The sequence below is a fragment of the Natator depressus genome, chromosome 22 (assembly GCF_965152275.1).
Source record: "Natator depressus isolate rNatDep1 chromosome 22, rNatDep2.hap1, whole genome shotgun sequence".
Classification (NCBI taxonomy): Eukaryota; Metazoa; Chordata; order Testudines; family Cheloniidae; genus Natator; species Natator depressus.
The window spans coordinates 3,173,217-3,195,917 of NC_134255.1; the positions used below are offsets into that span (position 1 = coordinate 3,173,217).

A 22,701-nucleotide genomic window follows, 5' to 3' on the forward strand; every position below is an offset into this window, starting at 1 on the left:
ACAGAGAACTCACCCAATGGGTAGCGACAGGGCGAGGTGACACCGATCGCCCCCAATCAGAATTCGAGGCAGCGCGGAGGAGGCGGGGCCGCCAGCACGGCACCCAATGGGAGGAGAAAAGCCGGGGATGATGTTTTGAGGCAAAGCGCCCAATGAAAGCGAAGCATGCGGCGACGGGAGGCGGACTTTAACAGAGGGCGGTCCAATGAGAACGGTGGATTTTGCGGCCTCAAGGAAGGCCCGCCCTGCGATTTAAACGGTGGCAGCAGCCGGCCGTTGGCAGGAGCCGGTAACGGTCGTTGCGCGGGGACAGGGCCTGGAGTTTCTCGGGCGCGGCACAGGTATGGGGGGGCGGGTCGCCGGGCCCCTCCCGGGCAGCGCCGGCCTAGAACCGGATTCCCGCCTGCCACAACCGGGCTCGGGGGGCTGCTGCGGGCCCCGGGCCGGCGCCCGCTGAGCCCGGCCTCCTCTGCGCCCTGCCCCTGCCCGCAACCCCGCCGCCTCGCTGGGGTTGCCGAGGCCCCGGGCCCGACCCTCAGCGAGAGGACACCGGCGCGCCTCGCCTCCCCGGGGCCCGTCACTGCCTCGCCGCCCTGGCCAGCCCGCCGGCCCGGCCAGCCCCGAGCCGCCCCCCCGCCAGGGTCTAATGTCCGGGGGTCTCTGTCGCGCGGTGGGACTGGGCCCCTCTGCTTAGAGGGGGCCGGCGCCGCTCCTGAGCCGTAGCTCCGGCGGGGTGCTGGCTGTCCTCCCACCGTCTTATGAAGCCTAATCCGAGGGTCTTGGCGACTGATGGCAGTGACATTATCTAGCTCAGGGAGGCAGAAGTGACACAGAGTTAGAGCCACTTGTCCCCATAAATCAAGGGCAGATTTTTTTTAAAGAGGGGTGGGGATGAGGCCAAATGTAGGGCCTCCTCTGCCTATTTATTCACAGTGAAAAATGTCCAGCACAAGCTTAGCATGCATAAGCCATTTTGTCCTCTACAGATTACTTTATGCACTGACAGTACTGAAATAAACCCTCTGAAGGGGGGGGGTTGTGGGTAGAACACGCACTGGTCTCCTTGACAGACAGACATTGCTGAACAGGTTTCAGGGTAGCTGCTGGGTTAGTCTGTATCCACAAAAAGAACAGGAGTACTTGTGGCACCTTAGAGACTAACCAATTTATTTGAGCACAAGCTTTCGTGAGCTACAGCTCACTTCATCCGATGTTCCAGACTCAACCACTGCTACAAATATTTAATTATACTGTCCTGTATACCTGACATTCCACTCCTTAAAATGGTATCAAATGCTATGATTGAATCTAGCAGGCTGTTGCCCTATAATTATAGGAGTTATGAAACTTAGCTTTTCAACAAACCAGCATAGTGCTGGAGTAGTTTTAAGGCATATTCACATTCCTGGGTAGGACTACCCCACAGGTGGCCTAATGTAAAGTCCAACACCGAGAAATCAAGTGTCTCTCTCTATACTAGGATGCTGGTACTCCTAGGACAGGATTGAGCTAGTTGAGGAAGAAGCCATAGTTCAAATGAACATAGTCCTGTTGATGTCAACGTTAGTTTCTGTGAGCGTGTAAGAAGGGAAGCAGTTGCAAGAGTGCTTAGCGCATGGGTGCCTAAATTCCTTTAAAGACAGGGTTGAGGGCCTGTGGTAGGTACCTTTCTCCAGTACTGGGTATTATATCTTTCACTAGTTATTAGTGTGGCTCGCTCCTTTGGGATTGTGGGCAGAACTTTCTGTACAGTCACATCAATTTCCTTCCAGTGCATCTCATCTAAAATTGTAGTTTAATTACAATGTCATGAAGGTGCTTGTTTCCTTCATAGGGAAAAATAAAGCATTTGAAACAACTAGTAAAATTCATTGGATTGCCAAATTAGTCCTTAGTTTAAAACTGAAAAGTGTTTAATGATCTGATTCAGAAATAAGACATTGTCACATCCTGACATGGCCATTCTACTATTGCCTTTCATTTCTTCTCCTGCAGTACAGGCTCTTCCTTTCCAAAATAATTTCTCCAGCCTTCTCTGTCTTTCCTGCTGTCCATCCCACACTATTTGTAACTGAGACAAGTGTTTCGTCTGAAATCGTATTCTATTTGTTTCCAGAAAAAGCTGATTATTTCTGACATGATTCTTTTAGTTAACTTTCTTTCAAACTTCCTTGCTCCCTAGTCTCATGCTGACACTTTTAAGGTGCCTGGAGGTAGTCTCCATGATCAGCACTGTTACCCAAAGCATTTACACTTCCACAGAGCTGTGACCCTAGTAGCCTCTAAGTATCTTACCTTCCTCAACTAAATAAAGCCTGCAGGAATGAAGGGGAAGGAACCTACAAAATTCATGGGTTCCTCCAAAGTACTTATGCATCTTGACACCTGCAATACTTCCCACTTTTGGGTACTACCCACCAGAATGCATTGTGTGTAGCAAACAGGAGCCTGGCAGCAGTTCCTGAGACAGCACTTTACCCAGGGAGCTGGCTGAAAAGGGACCCTGGCCAGGGTGCTAGCTGTTTGTTTCACGCTGCAACTCTTCTATGTGCAAAGTGCTTAAGCAGAAAGTGCAGCATGAAAGGCCTGAAGAAATTGAGGAATGAAAGGAAATAATGGTGGTTCTCACACTAGTGCCCTGCACACTTAAACAGTGTAGTCGGAAGGGAAGCTAGCAGTTTACCCCCTAGGTGTAGGAATTTTCACTCTCCCAGTCTGGATCACACTAATATTGTTTCAACCACTTGTCCTCAATTACGCGGGGCACCACTTCTTCCATTCAATCACATGATATTCCTGTGGCAAATACAGCCATTGCTTGCATGGAAAAGCAATGTTAGCTACTTTTAATGCATTTTAGCAGCTGGTAAAAAGGAGGCAAAACAAGTACCATATGCCCAGCATGTTCCATGGACCTGTTTGAGAACCTCTGCACTATATTACCGTATTTCAACAGCCCCCTGGAAGTTAATATTTTTAAAAAGTAGGTGCAGAATTGCACCTTTAAAAAGGATTCCTCTCCTCTGTGCCCTTCCTCCCACCCCCAAATGTTTCCTTTCCTAAAATCCTAGGGGACCACTCCCCCGCCCATCACTGAAAGATGGTCCTGCTTCTGCTATCACGTGGCCAGTTCTCATTTAGAGCTCTTGGACTCTGTGTCCACACAGACTCGCTTGGCAGCTTGTCCTGGAGCCTCACTATCTCTTTCTGCAGCGTCACCGTGGCCTCTCTTTGTTTCTAGGTGCTCCTCTTTGTCTGCTCCAGTCTCTTTCTCCCTGCAGTGTGGCAGCTCAATACGTCCCCTGCGCACAAAGTGATTAATCCGGGACTCCAAGCCTTCGCACTTGGGACGAGCTAGCAAAGGTTTGTAAGTGCGGGCCTTCACCCCCTCGATGAAACTGCTGACCTGGTTATGGACTGGGGGCTTCACCTCTCTCCAGAGGACCATTCTGTTCTTCTCCGGTCCTGTAACATACACAAGTCAGATGCTGGTATCTCTCAAACAACCCAGGCTACTCATTTCAGGAATTAGCCTTTATCCCTACATGACTTCTATGTGTTAGGCATACTCACAGAACAATTTTCCTACCTGTTCCTATGGGTATGACAGCAGAGTCTAGTCCCTGTAACATGTTATATAACATGTGAGTTTTGACTGCATGATTGGCCCAGAGTTGCTGTAGGTGAGTAACATTAAACTCCTGAACTTCTCGGTCGTAGATCCACTGGATGTTTTCAAACTCGCAGTCATACAGAACCAGAGGAAATTCCACTGCCATGCTGCAGAGAGGAAAGGAGGAGACATTACTTAACCGTGCACAGGCACAGTCAGCAGGAAGTTAAAACAAAATGCAGTGACTTGGGAAAAACCTAGAATACAAGACTGCAGATCCAATGTGATGGCACTGATTTCAGTGGAAAAGACTATGACTAGCTCACTGCTATCTTGTATAAGAGCTGTCAAGTCAGCAGCTCATTGAACCTTACATTTTTACTAGGTCCTAAGGAACAAGACATCAAGAATTTCATGTTCCTTGCCTGAAGAGCCAAAGCTTAAACACTGAGGCAACAGGAAAAGTAGTTTCTCAAGGGCATGCTTTGAAGATGAAGAGGGTATGTTAAGTAACAGGCTGACACTGGAAGTACTGTCTTCCATCTCACTCTAGGACTGATAGTGACAGGCTGCTTGGATGCTGATAGGAAGTGTGGCGGGGCACTTATGGCGCTAGATTCAGAAACAGGGACTAAGATGCATAAATTTGAGATGAAATTCTGAGGATTCATCATGGTAATTCTTGCCTGTACTGTGGTTTTCGAGGGTTCTTCTCTACATCCAATAGCTCATCAATAATCTCCGGATTCTCCATCCTCTGTCCAATTAGTAAGAGGATTGCCATCATGCAACGGACTTGATGATAGAGGAATGCCTGGCCTGTGACTTCAAACTGGTACAGTTGGAAAGGGTCCTGTAGCCCAGTTTCCCCTCCTCTATCCACCCGCTGCACCTGTGCAGTGAGAATAGTCCTTTGGAAGTTTGTCACGCCATTCGCTACGTCCATCTTGCACAAGTTCCGGAAGTCATGGGCCCCCACGTATTTTTGTGCTGCAGCATTCATGAGGGCCACATCTAAATCTGCATGAGGGAAAAAATAGCGATAGGTCCTCTTGAGGCAGCTGAATCTAGCACTGAAGCTGGGTTCTACAGGGGCCCAGGCCAACACACGTATATCGGGAGGGAGCACCCGATTTAGGATATGGGTGTAGCGGATTTCGTTGGCAGGACTACTGGTTTTGTCTTCCAAGCCACCCTCATGACCATTCACTTTCTTTCCCTCTGAAAGGCTTGAGCGAAGGTCCAGGGAAATCACCTGTAGGATTGGAAAAAGGGGATTACACTCCGACTCCCTCAAGATAGGCAAAGCAAGCTTCCAATTACACTCAGTTTTAAAACAAACAAATTCAAGACCTCTGGAAGAGACACTGATCTTCTGGTTTGCTTTAATAACTAGACCTACCAGTAGTTCCTATTGAAGGGTATAATTACAGCTGCTTGAGGTGGTTGGAGTGAGCTAACAGTTTGCTGCACTGTTATTGATTTGGTGATAGACTAACAGCTCTCAAAGTCCTAGTAATCCATGGAATATATAGGTATCTTAGAATACTTTCAACCTTGACCTGGAGGAAACACACTCACAGATGACAGGTTTCAGAGCAGCAGCCGTGTTAGTCTGTATTCACAAAAAGAAAAGGAGTACTTGTGGCACCTTAGAGACTAACAAATTTATTTGAGCATAAGCTTTCGTGAGCTACAGCTCAGATGGCAACTTAGTTCAGTTCCATGGCTAACTCACTGCTTAACCTCAACAAGGGTGCCAATTTGTGATCGTTTATACAGACCATTGTCCACTGGCGTCAGATCAACTTATTGGTAGATCGTGGCTAGTCTACATGCAAACAAAAACTGCTTTTGGCCCTTATCGAGACGGTTTGAGTTCAAACCACTGACAGAAGTGGGGCTTTTACCCACTGATATAGTATCCTGTTGTGTTCTGACTGAAGTGTACAGTGAGACTAAAGCCCTGTCTAAACACAGTTGTACTATTAACTTTACCAATATTGTTAAAGCAGTACAGCTGGCCCAGCATTGATGTAATCATATTGGTATAAAAGTGCTTACTTGCCTTCTCTAGCACAGAGGTGGGCAAAATACTGCCCGTGGGCCACATCTGGCCCGTGGGACTGTCCTACCTGGCCCCTGAGCTCCAGGCTGGGGAGGCTACCCCTGGCCCCTCCCCCACAGCCACACCACTGCGTGGCTTGTGCCTGCTCACCTCCCAGGCTTTCCAATAAGGGTAAGGGGTGGGGGTGGTTTGCATAAGGGGCAGGAGATCCTGGGGGGCAGTCAAGGGACAGGGGCCAGTTGGATGGGGGGGGTGGTGGTGGTTGTTGGATAGGGGGTAGGGTCCGGGGGGGGGGGGGGCAGTTAGGGACAGGGGTCCCAGGAGGGGGGCAGTCAGGGGACAAGGCGGGGGGATGGACAGATGGGTCAGGGGACAGGAAGTGGGAGGGGGCAGGAGACAGGTTGTTTGCGGAGGCACAGCCTTCCCTACCCGGCCCTCCATACCGTTTTGCAACCCCGATGTGGCCTTCGGGCCAAAAAGTTTGCCCACCCCTGCTCTAGCAGAATAGCTATACTGGTAAAACTGCCTCCATGCTAGGGGTTATACTGAGTTTACTAGTTAATTAAAAACCCCACACTCCTAACCATAGTTAACCAGTACAAAAGCAGTATGCAGACAAGACCTAAGTCAACTGGAGACCATTCTCATTAGTTTCAAGAGGGGTTTTTTCATTTGTTTTTAAAGGAATAAGAATTTAACCAAGTCAACAACATGTCTTAATGACTCTTTGGGACACTTGGTGCAGTTGTAATTTTGCTTAGCATTGTTCTAAGTTTCACGCTAATGGCTTGTCTACAAGGGGAAATAGCCAAGAATAGCTATTCTGCCATTGCTTCCAGAATGGATGCTCTTACTCCACAATAAGCGTGCCTATGTGCTGAGTGAATGTCCATGTGGCGAGTTAGTACAGAAGAGCACTGAATTTTGAAGTCATACCCTCACTTATTTCACATTAGCTTCACCGTGTAGACAAGCCCTAAGTGTCGTCCATCATTCATGTCCACTGTGAATTGCTGACTAAATGCATTGCTGAGCACAAAGTTAACTATGGGCTCTCTCTGCTGAGTGTCCTTTTACATACTAGAAATGCTTCTTACCATGTTCATTTTCAGATCAGAGGGGAAAAATTAGTATCTTTTTAAAGACTGGGACAATGTTCTTATCCTCCATGCTCAACACTGGGTTGAATAAAGCCTGTTGAATTATCCTAGAGGACTATATGCCCTCCACCTAGATTTCACAGCATAATTAAGGCAGAATCTCTCATAGCTGCAAGAGCTGGGAGAACTTGCAGCCTTGGGTACTGACCTGTCCAAATGCACTGACCCCCTTGTCTGTCCGTCCACAGCGATGATAATTGGAAGTCTGCCTATTGTCTACCAGCCGGGTCTTGCTTAGTGCCTCAAACAGTTTTTCTTCAATGGTGTTGTTGGTGTTCTCCTGGCTGGCAAAACCCTGGTATCCCCAGCCCAGGTAGGCAATCTTTAGTGCCACGTGTCTCCGGCCATAGGCACTAAAATCAAATGGCCGCTGCTGGCGTTTCTTAGTTTTCCCCAGTGCTGAAGGGTTCCTTTTTATGTCAGTGCCCTCCTTGCCCTCCAAGAGTTTCTCTTGCAGTCTCTTCACTTCTTCCTCCAGTTCCTGCACCCTTTTCAGTAGTCCCTCTCCTTTATCTTTCTCCATACCCCGGTCTGCCATACTGAGAATTCCGGTGAACTATCCCAGTTGGGATGCGTTGGTAGCTCCTCAGTGTCTGGAGAAGAAGAGTAAGGAGATTAGCAAGTCTGAGTGTCTCTTTACTTCCTATTAGATTTAGTATAAATCTCCCTCTGGCGTTTACCCATCTGAGAATTTACTTCACGTACTGGCTTTGGCCTTCTAACATTCCTCAGTGCCTTGCATATCCCATTTTCTGACCTACCATATGGCTTGCTGGGCTTAGCTGTGACAGCTTTTCCTTACTCAGTGTAATTAATCCTTTCAACACTTCTCATTCCATTTACTGTTATATCAGATCTACTGTGTAGGCCCAGTCACATCTATACCAAGCTTTCACGTAGTCTTTTTGGGATCCTGTACAGAGCTGCCAAGCAACAATCCTCATTTTCATCAGCCCCTGCTCTGCTAGCATCGGCATGTGAGGCAACTTGTTAATGCCTGCTAGTCTTATGGAACCATCTGTTATGTCGTCTTTCCTTCAAAATAGCTTCTTTTGACACTATTAAAGCTCAAGTTTTCAAAGCTGTCTGATGGATTCGGTGCCCAGTTGCTCATAGAATTAATGTGAATCCCCGAGGTGACTTTGAAAATCTCAGCCTAAATGTTCCCTAGCTTGGCTTCTACTATGGACTGAAGTCTCATAGTATTCAATTCAACTGCAGTCTCCAGCTTTGCCTTAGGTATCTGGTATCAAGGTGAACTCCCACGGGTGGGCCTTTCCATTATCTGTGCTAGTAAAACGTTTCTAGGGTGCCCCATTGGAGTCAGCACAGCTAGTAAATAGTTTATTAAACTGTCCTTGCTCACACAAGGCAGAATCACACTAGAAAAAGTTACTAATACCCACCCCCACCCCTCTCCACTTTAGACAAAACCAAAGAGTTAATCTTATTCTGCTTCATACTTAGCTATTACCTTTGTAACTGTCCCTTGTGCTAGGACAACTAACCCATAGCAGTTACCCCTTTGCTGTTTGAATATCACTGAAAATTCTTATATGGCACAATTCTAATATTTGCTTCAAAAGGGACACTGGGGCATGACGCTACACTATAGGTGCTATTTGTCTGCATCTGACATAAAAGCATCTGTAGGGAAGTATCGTTCAAAGTGAAGGGTAAATTTGGGAATCCATACAGGATTCTGATTGCTCTACTCTTTTCAGTTTCACTAGCTCTTACTCATTTGTTTAAATTCCTTTTTAGCTTTCAGATGGTCACTGGTAAGTGGTCTAGAGTCTGATTTTAATGTTCTAAGTATCTTTTGTATCTATCAGTTCAGAACTTAATTACAATTTACTCTTACAGAATAAGTGACAATCAATCCAGCCCAGGTGAAATCATGGAGGCACTGATAGGACCAGATCAGTATAGATGGGCCACTATGAACCATAAAGAGCGGATGGCAGCAGCTGCTATGGCCTTTACCCAACTTTGCGCAGAGCAAGGAGATGGAGATAGCCTGAGAGGAACCTTTGCTCCAACTCAGTATGACCCCTACAGTAAAGCATCTGTGACTTCTGGGATCAGGCCATCTCTTCGTCTGTTGATGCGGCACCACCAGGCAGAACACAGCGTGCAACCAGAGACCCTCTCGGAGGGACTTAGAGGACCCAGGAAGCCAGTGATGAAGAGGAAAGTTCTGAGGCGGATGCCTGATGGAGAGGTACACGTGTCTGATGAGTCTGTCACCAGTGAACCAGAAACCAGTGCTGAAAGTGACCCTGAGACCTCAGACCTGAGACACAGGCTGCTCCATCTACACCCCCACCAGGAAGACACTGCATCAGAGGTGGAAAGCGAGCCGAACCACAGTTCCCATAGAAAGTTTTACTTGGATCTTCCTCATCGCAGTAGCTCTCATGGAGACCCCCCATTTCTTCTGAAGAATTGCCATGGTCAGGGCTCTCCAGTTTATGAACAAGACTTGATTATGGCTGGACAACCTAAATCCTTCATTCCTCCAAGATTAGAGCAGCAAGGCCGTAATCGTGGGAAGATTGACCGGGTAGCCCGGTACTTTGAGTACAAGCGGGACTGGGAGTCATTCCGGATACCAGGGGAGGATCACAGGAAGGAATTGCGCTGGGGCATCCGGGAACAGATGCTCTACAAGCCTGACCTCCCAACGAGGTCTCAACACATCTATGTCCCCAACAACTATCTGGTGCCTACAGAAAAGAAGAGATCTGCCCTGCGCTGGGGGGTGCGCTGTGACCTGGCAAATGGCCTCATTCCCAGGAAGAGCTCCTTTCCTTCATAGTTATCTAGAGTCTCTCTTCAACCCCCATCCACAGGACTATCCATCCCTTAGTGCCAATCAAAGATCTACCTGCTCTGCACAGGCACATTGCATTATTCTGAGTCGTTTGTTCCTCCTCCTAGAGACCCTGAATAAGTCAAGTTGACTCTAAAATCCCATTTGTGCTCCTAGACAAAGGTGGTTGATTTGTGGTAGAAAACAACTTTATCTGCCCAGCTTCCTGAATATTTGTATTGAAGCAAATCAGTTGCATGCCAGTTGCCTTCCTGTTAGCAAGACCCACAGAGCTTCTCCTGGAGGAGACTACTGTATCAGAAGCTGCTCAAAGTAGATATAATGAAAACAATCAACCTACAGGAATCTAAGCTCAGGGGAATAATCAATATCACTAGTTCTATTTTTTCCCTTTTTATTTGCTCTTGCTCCTGTGGATGAATTGCTGTGATGGTGTTTTATTTATGGCTTCTGGGTTATGCATTTCTTTTAATAAAGTGCATGAAAGGATCTGCTGTAGTTCCATGGATTAATTAGAAACACTTCTGATTAGCTTAAGATAGAACTTACGTACCCTAGACCTGTTAAACTATTCCATGCATTTGTGTATGCGTGTACATTCGTAGGCCTTGTCTACACTGCAGAGTTTTGTCACCAAACGTGGCACTGGAGTGCCTCCATGAGGTTTTTGTATTGTATTTTTTAGAGAGAGCTGTCTGCCACTTTAAGTTGCCAAGGCACTTTCTGTAAATAGAAACATTTGCCACGGTGTCCTTGACCAACCCAATACAAGAATAATTTGTCTGTCTATAAAGCTCTTTAGGATCCTCTGGGATGGAAGGGGTTAGAATTTTAATATATTTATTTCATTGTATAAAATGCATCTATCCAATGTTCTGGAGTACTACATGGTTCATAGGATAGAACAACAAAGTGAGGAAATCTAGGTTCTGTACCTAGCTCTGCCACTGACTTGATGTATAACTTTGGGCCTCAGTTTCCCCATCTGTGAGACAGGGATACTGAGTCTTACACTGCATTGTAAAATGCTGAGCAATCACAGAGTGCCATAGATCTGTGTGTGATTCAGGACAAACAACATGCACATCCAATGTACTAAAGTCAAGAAAGCCCTTCCCAACCCAGCAGAAATATCACATCCCTCAGCCACCTACTGTGAAAGACAAGGCCTCTAGACCTGCCAGGCCCTGACTTTTCCCCCAACCAATAAAGGGATCCTTGTAGTGGAAGATCGCTCGCTAAGAATACCCTCTTCCCCCACACCCCCGTCTCCTTTACAGCTGGAGGCTGTTCGCTCGCTACTGCTGCCACTGCAGTTCCCGAGGGGCGATTGTTACCGGTCTCATGCTGCCTTGGACCGAACTCCAGGGAGGCCCAAGGGGGAGAGCGAGGGTTTCCAGCCTGGCCCCACATGCTCAGTGAAGCCTGCCCCATTCCCTCCCTGGCGGGATCGGAGAGGGTGAATCCTGCATTACCAAGTGACCCCGTGCCAGGCAAAGCAACGTCCCCGAGAGGCGAGAGAGCCCTGCAACGTGGCACCTGTCCCGCGCGCCTACCTCTACAGCAGCCCGGCCGGAGACCGGCCTGACACTCCCGGGAAGGGCCAGGACGCGGTCGTCACGTGCGCGCTGCTGTCTGCGTTCCCCGCCGGAAATGACCTTTCCACTCCCCCATGCTCTGCAGGCGGGTCATGGGAAATGTAGTTCCGGCACCACGTGGCCCACACAGCCCCCCCCCGTCCAGCGAGGGGCTCACGGGGGCTGCCTGCGGTGTGAACGCTGCACAGGCAGACTCTCCCTCACCCGCAGGGAGACTCCCGCAATTTTGTGCTGCTTTCAGGAAGCGTTGGTGGCGTCTTTGCTCTTCTCAGGGGGATGTTTACAAATAATCACCATGGTGTCCGTGTGAAATCCTCCTTCAGAGGGGCCCCTGGAGCCAGCCACTGCTGTAAAGGGGAGAGACACTTGTAATGATTCATCACGCTTGGCACTGACTGTGCTCTTCAGCCGTAGACAAAAGAGCACTGTACGAAGGCCGGCAAAGTCACATAGTTCCCAAGCAAGTGTGGAGCTTTCAGGCCTGATTTTCAGAGGTACCGAGCAGGGTACCGATGACTCCCGTGGGATAGTGAGAGCCTCTGAAAACCAGGCCCGAGTGACTTGTCCAAGGAAGGCCACACAGGCAATCAATGGCAGAGCTGGGGTTAGAAACTAGCTGTGATGACTCCCGGTTCTATGCAGTAACTGCCTCCCATGGCCTAAACTATCACTCCACAGGTTGTAGCATTCATCATCTTTACCATGTCGGTGCAGATGGAGAGCAATTTTATCACTGATGGTGCAACCAAGTTGTGGGGAACATAAGAATCCTGCCTTTGCCCAGAGCATTTTTGAAATGGAGGAGCAGGTGCGGGTAACTTCAGCTTCAAGCTACAGGAACTCATTCTCCTGTCTTCGCTCTGCTGCTTTTTCCTTTGAAATTTTAGCCACCAAGTCCAGCGTAGCTGGTGAGGATGAAGTGCAGAGGGTTTGTGGACTTTGTGTGGGTGTGAGAATGGGGTACATGGGCAGTGGCTCTCAGAGCGGGGGGAGGGCAAGCCACGCCCATCAGATCTGTCCATTTGGCCATTGCTTCCTTGCCCAGAGAGCCCTGGCCATGGCTGTAGTGGGGCAGGGAGAAAGAGAGGTGGGGGCGGGCAGGCAACATCCTCACACCCGGGGGTGGGGTGGGGAGGGGCAGAGAACTCCTCACCTCACACCTTGGGACCCCCCCTCACACCCGGGGGTGGGGTCGGGTGGGGAGGGGCAGAGAACTCCTCACCTCACACCTTGGGACCCCCCCCTCACGCCCGGGGGTGGGGTTGGGAAGGGCAGAGAACTCCTCACCTCACACCTTGGGACCCCCCCTCACACCCGGGGGTGGGGTCGGGTGGGGAGGGGCAGAGAACTCCTCACCTCACACCTTGGGACCCCCCCCTCATGCCCGGGGGTGGGGTGGGGAGGGGCAGAGAACTCCTCACCTCACACCTTGGGACCCCCTCCTCACGCCCGGAGGTGGGGTTGGGAAGGGCAGAGAACTCCTCATCTCACACCTTGGGCCCCCCCTCACACCCGGGGGTGGGGTCGGGTGGGGAGGGGCAGAGAACTCCTCACCTCACACCTTGGGACCCCCCCCCTCATGCCCGGGGGTGGGGTGGGGAGGGGCAGAGAACTCCTCACCTCACACCTTGGGCCCCCCCTCACACCCGGGGGTGGGGTTGGGAAGGGCAGAGAACTCCTCACCTCACACCTTGGGACCCCCCCTCACACCCGGGGGTGGGGTCGGGTGGGGAGGGGCAGAGAACTCCTCACCTCACACCTGGGGACCCCCCCCTCATGCCCGGGGGTGGGGTGGGGAGGGGCAGAGAACTCCTCACCTCACACCTTGGGACCCCCCCCTTCACACCCGGGGGTGGCGGTGGGGCTGGGACTCCCCGCCCCTTGGGACAGGTCAAGGTGGGGCAGGACAGGGGACCCGCTTCCTGTGCTGGGGGGGCCCAACAGCACGGCACTCCCGCCCCCCCACGGAGGGCTTCTCTCCTCCCTCCCCGCTTCGCTGGTGCTCGCCTTCACCCCGCCCTCATGAATATTCATGACCCCCCCCCCCGCCGGCGCGAAGGCCGTTCCGCTCTCGGCGCCTCTAACGGCCGGGCGCGGCGCGGCGCGGGGCGGCCATGGGCTCGCCGGAGCGCGGCTGCTCCGAGCGGGACGCCGCCTGCCTGGCGCACAGCGTGAGTGGGGCCGGGCCGGCCCCGCCGGAGACCTCCGCGACCGTCAGCCCGGGCCGCCTTCGCCGTTACCCGCCCTGTCCCCCTCACTGCCCCTCAGCCCGTCCCCTTCACCCCATTGCCCCTTCCCCGTTACCCTCTGTCCCCCCGTCCCCCCACCGTCTGTCCCCCTCACTGCCCCTCACCCCGCCCCCTTAACCCCATTGCCCCTTCCCCGTTACCCTCTGTCCCCCCGTTCCCCCACCGTCTGTCCCCCTCACTGCCCCTCACCCCGCCCCCTTAACCCCATTGCCCCTTCCCCGTTACCCTCTGTCCCCCCGTCCCCCCACCGTCTGTCCCCCTCACTGCCCCTCACCCCGCCCCCTTAACCCCATTGCCCCTTCCCCGTTACCCTCTGTCCCCCCGTCCCCCCACCGTCTGTCCCCCTCACTGCCCCTCACCCCGCCCCCTTAACCCCATTGCCCCTTCCCCGTTACCCTCTGTCCCCCCGTCCCCCCACCGTCTGTCCCCCTCACTGCCCCTTAGCCCGTCCGCCTTCAACCCCGTTGGCCCTTCCCCGTTACCCTCTGTCCCCCCACCGTCTGTCCCCCTCAATCCCCCTCACCCCGTCCCCCTTCATCCCCATTGCCCCTTCCCTGTTACCCTCTGTCCCCCCGTCCCCCCACCGTCTGACCCCTTCACTGCCCCTCACCCCGCCCCCTTAACCCCATTGCCCCTTCCCCGTTACCCTCTGTCCCCCCGTCCCCCCACCGTCTGACCCCTTCACTGCCCCTCACCCCGCCCCCTTAACCCCATTGCCCCTTCCCCGTTACCCTCTGTCCCCCCGTCCCCCCACCGTCTGTCCCCCTCACTGCCCCTCAGCCCGTCCCCTTCACCCCATTGCCCCTTCCCCGTTACCCTCTGTCCCCCCGTCCCCCCACCGTCTGTCCCCCTCACTGCCCCTCACCCCGCCCCCTTAACCCCATTGCCCCTTCCCCGTTACCCTCTGTCCCCCCGTCCCCCCACCGTCTGTCCCCCTCACTGCCCCTCAGCCCGTCCGCCTTCAACCCCGTTGCCCCTTCCCCGTTACCCTCTGTCCCCCCGTCCCCCCACCGTCTGACCCCCTCACTGCCCCTCAACCCGTCCGCCTTCAACCCCGTTGGCCCTTCCCCGTTACCCTCTGTCCCCCCACCGTCTGACCCCCTCAATCCCCCTCACCCCGTCCCCCTTCATCCCCATTGCCCCTTCCCTGTTACCCTCTGTCCCCCCGTCCCCCCACCGTCTGTCCCCCTCACTGCCCCTCAGCCCGTCCGCCTTCAACCCCATTGCCCCTTCCCCGTTACCCTCTGTCCCCCCGTCCCCCCACCGTCTGACCCCCTCACTGCCCCTCAGCCCGTCCCCCTTAACCCCATTGCCCCTTCCCCGTTACCCTCTGTCCCCCCGTCCCCCCACCGTCTGACCCCCTCACTGCCCCTCACCCCGCCCCCTTAACCCCATTGCCCCTTCCCCGTTACCCTCTGTCCCCCCATCCCCCCACTGTCTGACCCCCTCAATCCCCCTCACCCCTTCCGCCTTCAACCCCATTGCCCCTTCCCCGTTACCCTCTGTCCCCCCACCGTCTGACCCCCTCACTGCCGCTCACCCCGTCCGCCTTCAGCCCCATTGCCCCTTCCCCGTTACCCTCTGTCCCCCCCTCCCCCCACCGTCTGACCCCCTCACTGCCCCTCACCCCGTCCCCCTTCAACCCCATTGCCCCTTCCCCGTTACCCTCTGTCCCCCCGTCCCTCCACCGTCTGACCCCCTCAATCCCCCTCACCCCGCCCCCTTAACCCCATTGCCCCTTCCCCGTTACCCTCTGTCCCCCCGTCCCCCCACCGTCTGACCCCCTCAATCCCCCTCACCCCGTCCCCCCATCCCTCCACCGTCTGTCCCCCTCAATCCCCCTCACCCCATCCCCCCACCATCTGTCCCACTCAATCCCCCTCACTCCATCCCCCCATCCCTCCACCGTCTGTCCCCCGCAATCTCCCTCACCGTCTGTCCCTTGCAATCCCCCTCCCCCCATTCCTCCACCGTCTGTCCCCTTCACCCCGTCTCCCTGTTACTCCACCATCTGTCCTCTTCAACGCCCCCACCCCGTCCCCCCGTTCCTCCACCGTCTGACCCCCTAAACCCTCCTCACCCCGTCCCCCCATTCCTCCACCGTCTGTCCCCCGCAATCCCCCCTCAATCCCCCTCACCCCGTTACTCCACTTTCTGTTCCCCGCAATCCCCCTCACCCCGTTCCTCCACCATCTGTCCCCTTCAATGCCCCTCACCCCGTCCCCCCCGTTCCTCCACCGTCTGTCCCCTTCAATGCCCCTCACCCCGTCCCCTCGTTCCTCCACCGTCTGTCCCCCGCAATGCCCCTCACTCCGTCCCCCCATCCCTCCACCGTCTGTCCCCCGCAATCCCCCTCACCCCGTCCCCCCGTTCCTCCACTGTCTGTCCCCCGCAATCCCTGTTACCCTGTCCCCCTTCGACCCCATTGCCCCTTCCCCGTTAAATTCTGTCCCCCTCAATCCCCCTCACCCCTTCCCCCTGTTACTCCACCGTCTGTCCCCCTCAATCCCCCTCACCCCTTCCCCCTGTTACTCCAATGTCTGTCCCCCTCAATCCCTGTTACCCTGTCTCCCTTCAATCCCATTGCCCCTTCCCCCTTTTAAACTCTGTCCCCCTCAATCCCCGTTACCCCATCTCCCTTCAATCCCATTTCCCCCTCCCCCGTTACACTCTGTCCTCCTTAATCCTCGTTACCCCATCCCCCTGTTACTCCATTGTCTTTCCCCCTCAGTCCCCGTTACCCTGTCTCCCTTTAATTCCATTGCCCCTTGCCCCGTTAAACTCTGTTCCCCTCAATCCCCCTTACCCCATCCCCCTGTTACTCCACTGTCCCCCTCAATCCCTGTTACCTCCTGGCCCCCTGCTATTGCCTGTGCCCCTGCTACCCCCGTCCTCTCTTCCATAATTACCCCCTCTTCAGCCCTGTTCCCCCTCCTGTTACCCTGTTCCCAGTTACCCCATCACCTCTCCCCCATACCATTACCCCCATTCCCCTTTTACTCCATTACCACCCCACCTCCTAAGTCCCCTGGTTTGTTACCCTCAATCTCCCCTCTGCTTATCCCCACCCCCTGTTGTCCTTGTCCCCCTTAATCCCCATTGCCCCTGCCCTGCTCATGTCCCTTCTCCCTTCCAGTTTTCTGGACTCTGCACCCCCCGGAAGAGCCTCAGGAGCATCAGGAATGCCAACTTCCCCACCCTAGGTAAGGGCCCGGCTGCGAATCACACCCTTAAGAGAGCACTGGCGCCATGAGTGGGGTGCTGCCCCGTTGCACTCAAAACGGGTCCCCACCCTATTCCACAGCGGGTAGTAAAAAGAAAGGGTGTTTCTTAGCTGTCCCCTTTGCATTCCACATCAGGACGGTGACAACTTGTGTAGACAAACCCCATGAAAGTTCATGCAGAGTAAAGCCGGGTGTGAATTTAAAGAATAGCTGTTTCTGAATACCTTCCCATGTACATGCTCTTATTCAGAATAATAGTGCCTTTTTTTGAATTAATTTAATTAAGTTCCAAATGAATTAAGCTCATTTGGAGTAAAGCACACTTATTCCTGAATACTCCTGTCCACATATGGCGTTAACAAGGAATAACTCCCTGTGTAGGCTGCCCCAACAGTGCCCACATGTATGTTGAGTTAATCAGGAATAGCTGATACAATCCTTTGGATTTGGCACTCAGTACAACTTTCACTTCTTTTAGCTTCCTCTTGGCAGTGTAAATAACGTTTCCTCTGTCATTGGTGGCCCAGGCTCCAAATATTCAGCTGATTTCCAAATCGTCGATGTTATTCATGAGGTATGGACAGCACTTTCAGAAGCTCAGTCTTCTGTGTGGTAACAGCATCTCTTGTGGATCCATTAGGAGCATCTCTATTCTCCTTGTGCTTTGGACTGTGCATTCTTCAGACATGCCACCTGGTGACCTTTTGGTTTTGTTGTTCAGTTCCTTATTTCCTGTGAGGCATGATAATTTGCACCACACAGTGGTAATGTCGGCTTCTTCTCAGTGGGATCTGCTTCCTCTTACCCTTCATCTTGTGAATCAGGCCTAAAAGCCCTGCCCTTTGGATTCTGATCATATACAAGCCACTCTGAAGTTTCCCTAGCTTTCAGTTTGATTTCCCCATATTTATTTTTGTATCCTGTGTCATGTAATTGTAGGTGTTTTCAGTATCTGCATAACTGTGCAATCCTTTAATGAATCTCACAAAACTCTTGGACTGTTGAGTAATCTCACTAAGATCTTGGACTATGGCAATGACTCTTGTGGCAGTGAGTTCCAACACATTATGTACTGCATAAAAATTATCTCCTTTATTGCATTTTAAATTTATTCTATTTCAATTTCATGGGATGTCCTTTTGTTTTTGTATTGTAAGAAGGGGTAAATAGAAGTGCTTTTACGTATTCTATGCCAATCATTCTTGCCCCTCTTCTTTGTCTCTTTTCTAAATGAGGTAGTCATGATCATTTCAATCTCTCATATGGAAATCTTTCCATTCTTCTTAGATATTAAACTAAAAAAACTTTAAATTTGACATGACTCTTTAGTTGCAGGGTATAAATCTGTAAGATCCCCAAAGTTTTGATTTTTAAAAGTACAATATACTTTGTCTTGTATTAAATGTGCTGTCTTCTGACAAGCTGTATCTTTTAAAATCTTGGCTTGTGAATAATTGTTGGCTATCCAACAATCAGCTTGGACCTTGTGAGGTCATCTAATCCAGTCCCCTGCACTCGTGGCAGGACTAAGTATGATCTAGACCATTCTTGACAGGTGTTTGTCTAACCTGCTCTTAAAAATCCCCAATGATGGAGATTTCACAACTTCCCTAGGCAATTTATTCCAGTGCTTAACCACCCTGACAGGAAGTTTTTCCTAATGTCCAGCCTAAACCTCCCTTGCTGCAATTTAAGAGCATTGCTGCTTGTCCTATCCTCCGAGGTTAAGAAAAACAATTTTTCTCCCTCCTCCTTGTAACAACCTTTTACGTACTTGAAAACTGTTGTTATATCCCCTCTTAGTCTTCTCTTTTCAAGACTAAACAAACCCAATTTTTTCAATCTTCCCTCATATGTCATGTTTTCTAGTCCTTTAATCATTTTTGTTGCTTTTCTCTGGACTCTCTCCAGCATGTCCACATCTTTCCTGAAATGTGGTGCCCAGAACTGGACACAATACTCCAGTTGAGGCCTAATCAGCGCAGAGTAGAGCAGAAGAATTACTTCTCATGTCTTCCTTACAACACTCCTGCTAATATATCCCAGAATGATGTTAGCTGTTTTTGCAACAATGTTGCACTGTTGACTCATATTTAACTTTTGGTCCGCTATGATCCCCAGATCCCTTTCCACAGTACTCCTTCCTAGGCCGTCATTTCCTATTTTGTATGTGTGTAACTGATTGTTCCTTCCTAAATGGAGTACTTTGCACTTGTCCTTATTGAATTTCATCCTATTTGCTTTAGACTATTTCTCCAGGTTGTGCAGATCATTTTGAATTTTAATCCTATCTTCCAAAACACTTGCAACCCCTTCCAGCTTGGTATCGTCCGCAAACTTTGTAAGTGTACTCTCTATGCTATTATTTAAATCATTGATGAATATATTGAACAGAAGTGGACTGAGAACTGACCCCTGTGGCACCCCAGTCATGTCTTTCCAGCATGATTGTGAACCACTGATAACTACTCTCTGGGACAGGACTTTGGAGCGGAGCCTGGAGCACAGAGCAGCTCTGGAGCAGTGGAGCTGCAGGTTTTTGCCTGGAGTGGAGCGGAGCCGGAGCACAGCTCCAGAGCCCTGCTATGGGAACAGTTTTCCAACCAGTTTTACACCCACCTTATAGCAGCTCCATCTAGGTTGTATTTCCCTAGTTTGTTTATGAGAAGGTTATGCGAGACAGTGTCAAAAGCTTTACTAAAGTCAAGATATACCACGTCTACCACTTCCCTCCTATCCAAAATGCTTGTTACCCTGACAAAGAAAGCTATTGGGTTGGTTTGGCACGATTTGTTCTTGACAAATCCGTGCTGACTGTTACTTATCACCTCATTATCTTCTAGATGTTTGCAAATTGATTGCTTAATTATTTGCTCCATTATCTTTCTGGGTACAGAAGTTAAGCTGACTGGTCTGTAACTCCCTGGGATGTCCTTATTTCCCTTTTTATATTGTCTGTTGTTTAAAATAAAAGTATTCTGTTCTATGCTTGCACATTCAATATACGTTTTTTGTGATTTTCTTTCCTTAAGGGGAAAAATATGCAAGTTATGGAGAAGAGGAGAAGGAAGATGATAAAGGTGGGATCACACAACTTTTTCAAACTCTGCTTGATTAAAGGAGCATTGCCAAGTCTATTCAGCTTATAATTAGGATCTACTGCCTATGTTTTGGTTTTGTGGGGGTGTGTGTACAATGACTCCACCTGTCTGCTCCCTTTGAGTGATCAGGTAGTGTCAATAAAACATACAAGAGCTCTGCTTTCTCAGTCCTTCAGAGGACAGGGTTCTTGCCTTTTTGATTTGCTGTTTGCTCACATTAGTGGCACATCTGGAAAGAGTGGAGAGGATAGTGGGATGTCTTCACAAAGAAACCCACATTAGTCACAAGTAGGGCTGTCAAACGATTAAAAAAAATCACAATCACTAGATTTAAAAAATAGTTGCAATTGCAATTTTAATCACACTGTAAAACAATAAGATACCGATTTAAATTCAGCATGGAAGCATGTCCTCTGGAATGGTGGTCGAAGCATGAAGGGGCATGTGAATGTTAGCATATCTGGCACATAAATACATTGCAATGCTGGCTACAACAGTGCCATACAAGCCTCTGTTCTCACTTTCAGGTGACATTGTAAATTAGAAATGGGCACTATTCTCTCCCATAAATGTAAACAAACTTGTTTGTCTTAGTGATTGGCTGAACAAGAAGTAGGACTGAGTGGACTTGTAGGCTCTAAAGTTTTACATTTTGTTTTTAAGTGCAGTCATGTAAAAAAAAATTCTACACTTGTAAGTTGTACTTTCATGGTAGAGACTGCACTACAGTACTTGTATGAGGTGAATAGAAGAGTACTATTTCTTTTGTTTATCCTTTACAGTGCAAATATTTGTAATAAAAAAAAGTGAGCACTGTGCACTTTGTAGTATGTATTGTAATTGAAATCAATATATTTGAAAATTTAGAAAAATATCCAAATATTTATTATAAATTTAAATTAGTATTCTGTTATTGTTAAACAGTGCAATTAAAACTGTGATTAGACGCAACTTTATCTAGTTAGTTTGGTTTGCATTAATTGCTTGCGTTAACAGCAATTAATTGACACCCCAGTCACAAGGTATTTATTATATACTTATCACTCCATAAATGTACACAGTACTGTAAAAGGCATAGAAAAAGCATAGTCCTTGCTCCAGAGAGCTTACAATCTAACAGACAAGACATGGAATGCAAATGAGACAAAACAACTTAAATTGTACTTTTGTTACAGTCCTTATTTATGGAATAGGCTAAGTTTCTATAACCAAAGTTAAAGGTTTATTCTGGTTAATTACCATTGGTTAAAGATAGATTCTGCTTCCTTTTGCTCTCCAATTATGAAAAGGTATTCTCAAATTCAATGAGATTCTTATTAACTTCCGGTCTTAAACTTTTTATATTGCTGCTGTACACTTTCTAGCAGCTGCTGTTTCACCTCCGAAGTGACTACTGTTTAGTGCTGGGTGAAGTGTAGTTTGTACAATCAAGGGTTTTGGGTTTCATTTAGATGAAAGGTGCTATATAAAAGTGAAATTGTCATTGAGATCAGTAGGGAAAGTGAAAATGACATTCTTAAAGCAAGATGAAATTCGTCTTGTTACTCTTTAGTGTCCATGTTATTGTGCATCAGAAAGAGGGCTTTTTGAGAAATTCCTTGATTATATTTTTTGTAACTCTAATCCCCTAATACTGTAATTGCCACTTTAGGTCTGTGTTGTGCATTGTGATCTGCGTGTTCTGAGCCCCGTTGAAGTCACTATGGCGCTGTATGTGGCAATTTGCCTTCACAACTCTCTAGGTTACAAATGTATATAGCCTACTTGTTGATGAGGTATATTATAATTAGAAAATATGTTTATTTCATCATAACTGTTTGTTACAGGTGGAGCTTGCAGCGCTACCAACTGCCTTTTTGTTCTGTATTTGTATGGCACCTAGCACAATGGGGTCCTTGTCCATGACGAGGGCTCCTTAGTACTATGACAATACAGATAATAAACGTGATAATTAAGGTTGCTTGACACTTCCCATTGTAAGACACTGTGTTCAGATGGTTATACCTTTGCCAAACTTTAACTATTTGGGCTGAAACTTTCCATGTTGGGTATCTGCTTCAGGCTGAGTTATTTTTGGAAAGTTTTAACTACACTGATCTAGCCATTTCTGAGAACAAGGCTATGGAAAAATACATAATTTTGCTATATTCCGTTTGTTGCGGCTGTTTTGCTGAGAAGCTTTAGTGCCCTCTACTTTAAAGCAGGGACTTGAAATCTGGCAGGGGAATGGCCTTTGTGTCAGGAATGTGTGAGAAATGGAAAGACTTGGTTCTATTCTGGATTCTAAAGGTCGCACACCCTTCTGCCTCTTTCCCCAAGCTTTTGATCCCTTTTGCCAGTTTCCCTACAACATGTCTTCGACCTAGCTCTGTTTTTCCTCACCCCGGCTCCTCATCCCAGACTCCCCCCATGCCCACTCAGTCCTATTCTCCCTTTTGTGGCTTCCCATTTTAGCCTCAGTTTCTTCTTCCCGCTCCCACTCCTTGTCACCAGTCTCCTTGCCCAACCAGTCCCATTCTCTCCCATGGCTCCTCACCCAATCTGTCTCCCCTTTCCTACAGCCTCCAGTCATGTCCCATAGAATCATCGAATATCAGGGTTGGAAGGGACCTCAGGAGGTCATCCAGTCCAACCCCCTGCTCAAAGCAGGACCAATCCCCAACTAAATCATCCCAGCCAGGGCCCTACTCCCTTTCTCCCGCAGTGACTCCCAGTCTAAGGCCATGGCTCCTCTACAAACTTGTGCTAGCCTAGCTACATCATCAGGGTGTGAGGAGGTGCTGGAAAAAGCCCCTAGTGTAGAGAAAGTTATACTGGCAGAAGCACAGTTTCGCTCTTATAGCGGCATCCAC

The 22,701-nt window shown here is 49.8% G+C and overlaps 3 protein-coding genes across 11 annotated transcripts in view; 2 read left to right on the forward strand and 1 right to left on the reverse strand.

Annotated features, from left to right (window-relative positions):
* Nucleotides 1-216: 216 nt before the first annotated feature.
* HYLS1 (HYLS1 centriolar and ciliogenesis associated) lies at nt 217-10,160 on the forward strand. Of its 7 annotated transcripts, none has more exons than XM_074936662.1 (4): nt 217-341; nt 3,242-4,113; nt 8,606-8,622; nt 8,708-10,160. In XM_074936662.1, exon 4 carries the CDS (start codon nt 8,742-8,744, stop codon nt 9,660-9,662), a length of 921 nt encoding a protein of 306 aa, XP_074792763.1. In that variant the 5' UTR covers nt 217-341; nt 3,242-4,113; nt 8,606-8,622; nt 8,708-8,741; the 3' UTR covers nt 9,663-10,160. The 7 variants fall into 7 exon arrangements, with proteins under 7 accessions (XP_074792763.1, XP_074792760.1, XP_074792762.1 ...); XM_074936659.1 differs by having other exon boundaries at nt 3,242-3,363; XM_074936661.1 differs by lacking the exon at nt 8,606-8,622.
* On the reverse strand, nt 1,151-11,501 carry PUS3 (pseudouridine synthase 3). Of its 3 annotated transcripts, none has more exons than XM_074936657.1 (5): nt 11,153-11,501; nt 6,990-7,434; nt 4,300-4,868; nt 3,590-3,780; nt 1,151-3,465 (listed from the first exon to the last, which is right to left on the reverse strand). In XM_074936657.1, exons 2-5 carry the CDS (start codon nt 7,377-7,379, stop codon nt 3,134-3,136), a joined length of 1,482 nt encoding a protein of 493 aa, XP_074792758.1. In that variant the 5' UTR covers nt 7,380-7,434; nt 11,153-11,501; the 3' UTR covers nt 1,151-3,133. The 3 variants fall into 3 exon arrangements, with proteins under 3 accessions (XP_074792758.1, XP_074792755.1, XP_074792757.1); XM_074936654.1 differs by having other exon boundaries at nt 11,234-11,499; XM_074936656.1 differs by lacking the exon at nt 11,153-11,501 and adding an exon at nt 11,015-11,144.
* Nucleotides 11,502-13,374: 1,873 nt separating this feature from the next.
* Nucleotides 13,375-22,701, forward strand: part of DDX25 (DEAD-box helicase 25) — a 71,262-nt gene continuing 61,935 nt past the window's right edge. The window contains exons 1-3 of the mRNA XM_074936508.1: nt 13,375-13,446; nt 16,661-16,727; nt 19,781-19,828. Coding sequence (XP_074792609.1) covers nt 13,390-13,446; nt 16,661-16,727; nt 19,781-19,828 — 172 coding nt within the window. The 5' untranslated portion in view covers nt 13,375-13,389. The remainder of the gene's footprint in view (nt 13,447-16,660; nt 16,728-19,780; nt 19,829-22,701) is intronic.